Source organism: Epargyreus clarus, unplaced genomic scaffold (assembly GCF_041222505.1).
Source record: "Epargyreus clarus isolate Ecla_fem2 unplaced genomic scaffold, WU_Ecla_fem_2.2 ptg000012l, whole genome shotgun sequence".
In the NCBI taxonomy this organism is placed as follows: Eukaryota; Metazoa; Arthropoda; class Insecta; order Lepidoptera; family Hesperiidae; genus Epargyreus; species Epargyreus clarus.
Genome location: NW_027332220.1, coordinates 9,521,556 through 9,530,483, shown reverse-complemented (window position 1 = coordinate 9,530,483; position 8,928 = coordinate 9,521,556). Strand labels below are relative to the sequence as shown.

The 8,928-nt window shown below is 32.3% G+C and overlaps 2 protein-coding genes across 2 annotated transcripts in view; both read right to left on the bottom strand.

The window, feature by feature from the left end:
* Nucleotides 1-1,772: 1,772 nt before the first annotated feature.
* On the bottom strand, nt 1,773-4,780 carry LOC140746363 (uncharacterized). Its single transcript, XM_073078483.1, has 2 exons — nt 4,274-4,780; nt 1,773-3,104 (listed from the first exon to the last, which is right to left on the bottom strand). The coding sequence occupies exons 1-2, from the start codon at nt 4,447-4,449 to the stop codon at nt 1,835-1,837; spliced, it is 1,446 nt and encodes a 481-aa protein (XP_072934584.1). The 5' UTR covers nt 4,450-4,780; the 3' UTR covers nt 1,773-1,834.
* Nucleotides 4,781-6,152: 1,372 nt separating this feature from the next.
* The window catches only part of Cngl (Cyclic nucleotide-gated ion channel-like), a 108,323-nt gene continuing 105,547 nt past the window's right edge, over nt 6,153-8,928 (bottom strand). The window contains exon 27 of the mRNA XM_073078650.1: nt 6,153-8,892. Within this exon, the coding sequence (XP_072934751.1) occupies nt 8,746-8,892 (147 nt within the window). The 3' untranslated portion in view covers nt 6,153-8,745. The remainder of the gene's footprint in view (nt 8,893-8,928) is intronic.

Sequence of the window (8,928 nt, the reverse complement as noted above, 5' to 3'; positions counted from 1 at the left end):
TCTAGAAAGGCATGATAGAATTAACATTATAAAACAAGGCTTAAGAAGTGATCCAATTATCTACTTGATATATTGACTACACATAAGTTTGTTTTTAAAATATTGAGGACTAAGCTGGAATTCCTCAGATAAGCATGTCTCCCTTACCACATCCTTCAAACCAGAACAGCAGCACTGAACATTGATGTTATTAGGCAGAAATAGGTGTGGCGGTGGTGCCACCTGAGTCGATCCACAGAGGGATCTCTTCCAAAACCTACGTCTCTTTTTAGAGAGTTTATTCTTTTTAGAGATTTAGGTTTTGGAAGGTAGACCTTTTGGTTTACCTATTCTAAATCTATTGTAGTATAATGTACTGCTGATTACTTTTTAAATCAATATTACATTTCATTTTTATATCTGTATATATTTCAAACAAATGTGAGTTTATACTTTATATAGCTATAGATCATTGTGCAAAATATATCATGACAAGAGGCGAGAAGATATTTATTTTGCAAATGGCAAAAGTGTGTTTGTATATCCTTTATAAGGACTTAAAATAATATTGTAATGAATTAATGATATAGGCACAAGTTCTTCCTCTTGAAGTAAATAATGATGTATTCATTTGTATTATTTCAATATTTAATTGTTATTGTGGTCTATTTAGGTGAGCATATGGCCTGTTAGTATAATTTTTTATATGTAAGTTAGTTGTACATACTGCGGAATTACGTAACTGATATAGATAAGTATATTATGTAACGTGCATAGAGATTGAAACTTCAGTTCTAAAGTTTTACATTTGATTACAAATAAAAATTACTGTAAATTCCCCTAATGAAGTAAAATAGGGGTTGAATATTTGTAATTTATTATAGTTTGCATACGAAATCCCAATATAAGAAGACGAAATATGAAGAAACGTAAATACCTGACAGTTCTCAACATGTTGACTAACATGATGTAATCTGGCTGACAGTTCTCAACATTTTAACATGTTGACTAACATGGTGTAATCCGGCTGACAGTTCTTAACATTTTAACATGTTGACTAACATGGTGTAATCCGGTTCGCATTATGCGAAGCCTGTGCCAAGCAATAGTACAGTAATGAGCTGATGAAAATTATACCTACGAATTTATATTATAAAAAAAGAGCTCTCTATGCCAGAGAGCTCTTTTTTTATAATATAACAGTAGCAAAAGAGCGCGCGTTCGAGCTGAAGGTTGACTAAGTTGGAATGCTTCTGATAAGTATGGCTTAGACTAACTGGAACACAGCAACATAGCGGTGGTTCTTGCACCGTCATTTTAACTTCTTTTACTTTTGATCTCTTTTAATTCTTATTGGAACTATTCGTCAGGCTTCCTTCAGTTGGGGAAATCCATGCGTAAAAGGAGGCCACAAAATATGTTGCAGACCCATTATATATTTGATACATTTCCATTTGAAGTCATTTTATTGATATTTTTTACATGGTACTTTACCCATGGTACGTTTGTATATTTCACCTTTATTTTTTGCGTGTAATTTAGTTACAAACAGTATTTTTTTTTATTTTCTTTGTGTAAGTACACCAACTTTACTTGTCTTTTACACTTACTAGTAGATGTTTACTTGTCTCATCTTATGCTGGACTAAATAAAACTGTGAATTACGTAATTTTTGTACTCTGTAAGAAATGTCCATTTTTTATTACCTAAATTAAACTATTTTTAATATAAATGCCTTTTTCTCATATTCCTTTAGTATATTGTATCTATGGGAGGTAAATGAAATATTCTGCATTTAACAAAACATTTTATTTAAAAAAATACAGGAATATATTATTAATATGCATAGTAAGGCTTAATAACCGCCCAATCTTAAGTCTAAGTTGTTTTCTGCTATGTATTTTTGCACTTCATTCATTTCCCCAATAAGGTCTACCGTTAACATGGTAAGGTGTTCACATTTTTCAATCACCTGAAACACTGTATTTTTAGACACTTCCAAAGTACAATCCAACCACAAATAAGTAAGGTTTTTTAGGAAACCATTACGTAACAAAAATAGTAATGTTGAGTCCATTTCTAGTTTAGTTTGATATTTGAGCGCCATTTTTTGCATTTTGTTAGTGCACTCGAGAAGATAAATCAATAGGTTTTCTATATCAAAATTTTCGTTTCCCAAAGTCAAATTTTTCAATTTATTAAAAATGTTAGTGGGTCGTCTGAAGAACCGCGGAATAGATAAGGCAGTTGATTGTGTCATAAGACAAAGTGTAGTTAGATTTGGACAACACGAACCAATGGATATGACCGCATTGATATTCATAACATGATCCATTTCCCAGAGGGCGAAATGTGTCAAATATTCGCCTTTAACGGCGAGGAGTTGTTGCATGGCGTCCGTAAAGGAAAAGAAGGACAAATCTAATTTATTAAGCCTGAGATCGCTTTGCGCAATCTGCTCCATGATACCGTCTTTATCGTGAGTCGATAAATGAGTTACAGATAATTCTCTCAACACGGGACATATTTTTATTAACTTTCTGACACCCTCTGGGGAAGCGAAATGACTGTTTATTTTACGAAGCCCCAACGGGCCAAGTTTTGTATCTGTGTTAATTAACGTGGAACCAATATCACAAGACTCGATGCGCAGCTCCTCCAAGTAAGGCAGCTCGCTGACTAACATGATAACTCCTGGTTGAGTAACACATCGTCCAACACGCTGCGCGCGTTCATTCCTTGGTGGGTCCATTGAGAGAATACGTAACGATTTGATCGTCGCGACATACTTTAAACCAGCATCGGATACATATCGAATTAAAACTGAAGCATTGATTCGCGACTTATGAATATTAACTTTGGACACAATATTGAGTTCCTCGAGCAAATTACAGTTTTTGGAAATCACTTCGAGAATTTCATCAGTACAAATGAATTTGAGGTCGAGAACTACTAAACGTTCGAACATTGTGAGAATACTTGTCCAGTAAACCTGAGGTATGCTTGTGTCTATGTCGGATCTGTGGAATATCGACATGTTGGGGTGCAACAGGACATGTAGCTGAATGCGAGGGTCACCACGGTAACGGATGACACCTCTTTCTAGACACAGGGCGTCAAATAATCTGAAACAATTAAATTTGTTATTAACTGTTTGTTACCAAAAACTGCATCTATATTATTCAATTATTATGCATATTATTATCATGTGAATGACAATGGTACAAGCATGTATTGATTAAGGGACAATTTTAAATACCTAGTTCTAGTGTTAAGTAGGTCTTGTATTAAGGTGAAAGATTAATTCAGGTGAATTCTGGCTGACTTACATATTCTCAAGAGTGGCAATCGTGACCGGCTTTAGGTCTGCTACTGTCTATTATATGTGAACGTCCAGGGGCAGCAGTATTTACTAAGTGTTCTTGGGTAATTGTCATTTATCTAAAGATATAATTATTATCCAGGTGATATTAAAGTTAGGTGTGTTAAGGGATACATACTTTTCTGAGGTGTTCAAGCTTAGTCTCATTTGTAGCCAAGGTACGAATATCTAATCCTATCTGGGGTTGATTACAGATGTCCATAGGCAGCAGTAGACACTTACCATCAGGTGGACTGCATGCTCATCTGCTACTCCTATATTATAAAAAAGTGGTAAGCGAAGCTTAAACATTTATAATCAATCACAAATAAAAAATGTCATATCTGAAGGTTTGTTTCTAATATAGACATGGCAAATAAGCATGCACAACACCAGATAAAATGTTCGAACATTAGTAATGCCAGCAGTAAATGGTAGGGTGTCTAAAATAATTTTAATAAAAAAAGAAGTGCTTTTAGTGTAGGGGCACTCAATCCGCCTGCGGGCGTCTACGAGGACGTTACGACAAAATAAATTATTATATTCAACTGTATATAAAATGTATAAAGTAAACATTAAATAATTATAATTAGCAGTGATAGCCTAGTGGTTAAGAAACGCGGCCTCTCGATCGAGAGGTCCGAGGTTCAAATCCCAGGCATGCACCTCTGATTTTCAAAAATTATGTGCGTATTAGAAATTAATTATCACTTGCTTAAACGGCGAAGGAAAACATCGTGAGGAAACCTGCATACCTGAGAGATTTATAAAAAAAAAAAAAATCTCAAAGGTATGTGAAGTCTACCAATACGCACTTGGCCAGCGCGGTGGACTATGGCCTTATCCTTCTCATTATGAGAGGAGACCCGTGCCCAGCAGTGGGACAGTAATGGGTTGATGATGATGATGATGATGATGATGAATTATAATTACCTGACTGGAAGCATATCCGATAAGTATTTTTTTAACCCTAACACTTTTCGCTTGCATTCTGTATACTCGATTTCAGGGTAACTTTTTTCGATGGTGTAACAACAATCATTTATTAAGTTAAGAGTGTATTTTATGCAAACACTAAACAAGGTATTTGGCTGCTTACGGGGAGACATTGCGAATTCTCACGAAGCTATCATGAGTGAAATAAAGGATTTATTGCATGGATTACACTACGTTTAAAATAAAAGATGCAGTATTGGTGGAAAGTATAGAATTTGTAGTATAAATAATAAGCGAGTCACTACATTTCGAAATTTTTTACACTACACGATACATTTTTTTGTTATAACTGTTTGTCACGATTAGCCGTTTCTTTGCATTGATTCTTAGTAATCTCTTTTTATATACGATTACTCTAGATACTAAATTACTGAAATAGCTAAAATAATTAATGACTATGTTGTGTGAGTTAAATTTCGATGTCATTAATCTTGTCAAAATTAATTTTATCGGTTGTCAAAAGTCAAGAATGCCAACATAAAATCGTAAATAGATACAGATATATTAATAATCTAACTAATGTCTATGCTCTACGCATTAAACAAAACATCCGAAGGTTTTCATTTCCAATGTTTTGGCACCAAAGTTGGAATAATAATGGTTTCCGACAAAACACTGAATAAAATAATAAAAAATGAGATGATAAAAATCTTGGCTGAAAGACATGAAGCTAGGGCCATGAAAAGAAATGAGTTTTTAAAAAATGAGTTGCCGATTTAAAATGGGGGTAGGAAAGAATTTGTGGTCGATTTTTAGTATAGTATAATTTCTGTTCAATTTGGAGTTGTGTAGTTATTTAAATACATAGAAGCAAAAAAACAAGGTGATGGTGGTGGCGTGTTTTATTTGAATAATTTGAATATCTTTCGTTTTCGGTGTTTTTTTACTTTTGTGTGCTGGTCGACCATGTGTGGAGGATTTTAATGTTAGGTTTTACGTTGAAAGACATTTAAAAAAGAAATAAAACGTATTTGAATTGGATAATTTATTAATTTTTATCTATTTACAAGGTCAATGGATTTAATATAATGTCTTTTACAAATAAATATATTTATGGGTAGGTACCCATACTACCTACTTACATGATTTTAATAATTACAAGTTGTTTATCTATTTATAATTATATAATTTACTACAATTTGTATATTCTACTATTATACTGTATTATTAAAAATTATCAAGAATTATTAATAGTAGTTAATTGTTAGTATTTTACACAGTTTTATACATAACTAGTGATAACTAAAAGTTAATTTAATATGTCGGTTTCTATTTAAATAACTTGTCTTATCTGTAGTGTCTACATTGTACATCATATTATGGTAATTTAATAAATAAGTAAAATATTATAAATAATACAGAACATTAATTGAATGAATTATCTGTTAATTTGTTCAATTAAATAAATATTAATTAAATTGAATGTTGACAATAAGTACAAGATCATAAAGTTAAACAGCTTTTATCAAAACAGTAATTGAGGTATTTTTTTTATTAAAATAGTGTTAAAGTTTCATAGCATTAATCAGCATATCATTGATTAATTAATATAGCATTGATCAGACATGCGTTACATTAATAAAATTGCAAAATCTCAATACGTAATTTAAAACCGTTAAAACATAAGTACCTAGGTACATTATTTCCTTTGCGGGTGATTCGTACGTAATCTGTGCCTTCGGGGTCAGATTGTTGCACAAATGAATTGGTGTATACAATTTCTCTATTTTCATTTGTGTTATTAACATTATTTCAATTTATTCTTCTTATAATTTAAATAGATATCTGTGCAAAGTGTAGTAATTTAATATTGTTTTTGTAATGTAATTACGATTTAATTAAGGTTTAAATTTATTTCTTGATAGCAAATATAAAATAAGTGATATATATTTTATATTTTATGCCAATAACATTATTTCGTACATGAGTTTGGCAACGTAATAATTTAATTCATATGCTTGGATTTGGCACTAATATTTTCTTACAAAATCAAATCGTGTATTACTAACTCAAAAATATTTATTGTATCTACTGTTTTTATTTATAGAACAGAATGGTCTATGGATAATAAATACTTGTAGATGACGATGTTACATTATATTGTGTATAATTGTAATTATCATAGATAAGTATAGATATCGCACCGCCTTGTAATTGAAGAAAGCCATTAATTGGCTTAAACGGCTGACAATACTGTCAGCCATTTAATGGCTGTCATGGTGTAATTTGCGCGGAACAATGCCGACATACGAAGTTAAGTGGTGCAAAAACACGAAATCGATTAAAAAGTGCGGAGAAATATCATTTCATTCGTAAATGATCTAAAAACTACATTTTTTGCATATTTTTCAAACACGGAAATAGATGACAGTAACAAATTGAATTGTGAAAACTGGTTACATTTTCTGGTTAGGAGTGAGTAATCTTTACTAATCTATGGTAATTATTTGAGGTTCAATTAATTACCTAATAATTAGATAAAAACTATAAAACTTACCTACGAAAATTACGTACCTAATTTAATACCAAATACGTTATAATTCTTTCTTGATAGAGTACTTGGAAACTATTTTAATAGTATCTAAGATAGTTTTAACCATAGTTTTTGATACTTACAATTAAAATAAGTATTTGGCACTTAGCATAATAATCTTAAAAACAAATATCTATTTTATATAGTAGGGCCGGATTTAAGGGAGGGCAACCGGGGCGGCAGCCCCGGGGCCTCCACAAAAGAGGGGCCCCCATAATAGACGTCGGATTTTTTTTTAAATTCCGACTAGTAAAAAATAATATCTTTTCCTTTGATATTTTTTTGCGCTGTTTTACCTTTATCTACAGTACTTTGTACAAACATGAATACTAGAAGAATCTACCTGCGTTTCACAATAAAATATTTATTGAAAAATTCAACTGAAATATTGTTCATTTTTTTCGGAAAATAATTTGGGGTCAGGGGGCCTCTACTCCTTTGTTGCCCCAAGGCCTCTAGACCTCTAAATCCGGTCCTGGGTACTATATAAATTTTCTATCGATGCAGGAAGGTACTTTTTCGGTAACGCTGAATTAGGTTTGCATGCTTGCTTAGTATTAAATAAAATAATAAAAATTGTTAATAAATAAGTTCTAATTTTCTTATTTAAATATGATATTGTGCACTTATATAAAACAACATAACTTTTAATTAGGTTATAATTATGGTAATGAAATTAATAAGATGAAATATATATTATGATACATAATATAACAGTAACGTTGTTACAATGTGTTACAATGATTAAATACCAACAAGCGTACGACCAAAAAGAAACTCTCTGATCAATCTATCAATGATAACAAATTTTCTGTAAGAATTAAAATAAATTAATTTAATTTAAGCGAAAGTAGTAAGAAAAATAGCTTACATTGAAGTGTATAAATATTGGATTTCTTATATAGTTCGCGCCAAACTGCTAGTCTGCTCTGAAGTTGTTGCGAGCAGTACCCTTACCATGAGTTTTTACGTTTTGACAAATATGATTGTTTTGGTATTTGTTTACGTATTTGCCCATATAATTTCCAATCACCGCCCCTAGCGGATTGTGTCAGAACTTGGAAATTATATGGGCCAATACGTAAAAAAATACCAAAACAGTCATATTTGTCAAAACGTAAAAACTCTTAGTAAGGGTACAGGTGTGGTAAATACAATTTGCTATGGCGACGTGATTCATTTCCATATTCAGAGCGGACTAGCAGTTTTACGCGGACTGTACTTCGATTCGTAAGTTTAAATAATATTTGACGATCAAATATGACTTTTTATATTATTACAAGTATGTTAACTATCATTTACTTATTTACTTTGTGCTTTTTGTTATAACTCTAAGATACTTCTGGTAGAAAGATAATTCCAATAGTTTGAATCTCTAAAACAGGAATCATGTTTTAATTTGTTGTAATATTTACTTACAACTACATACTTTACTTAATGTAGATGTTAAATATTTCTATTCCATGTATATTTGTTGTCACTTGTTACTTAAACATTGTAACGTTGGCAACATTGATTTCTTAATAATCTGTATTTAATCCTACGCTATAAATAGTACATAATCATAATCTTCATAAAACAGGACGATCACTACCAATAATTGACCGCCAACCTCTAGTTGGTCGTCACTTACTTCAATCAAATTCTCTCGTTCGTTTCCACTTATTCTATTGATCGAATCGTTTCGACCATTCCGATCGTTAAGATCGTTACTTGTACATTCCCGATCGTCTTGATTGTCTTTCTTCTCTGAAGCGATACCGTCTTTGGTTTTATTTAAGACGCTTTCTTCTTTTGTGTTGTTCTTATTTAGATTAGCAATCATTTGATTTCGATCGGAAATATTGGACCGGGTAAGTCCAGGTTGCCAGTGAGATCAGAGTCTCTTGTGCGAATCAGTGCTGGCGTTCCTCAGGGAGCCGAAGCGCCGGGTGGGCGGGGCTGGGGGTACCGTCTCCCTGTCTAGAGATGCTGCTCGTAGTATCAGCCCCCTGGACTGCTGGAATGAAGTCTGAGGCTTAATCTGTAATAATAACGTCAATTATTATAACCAGTTAAT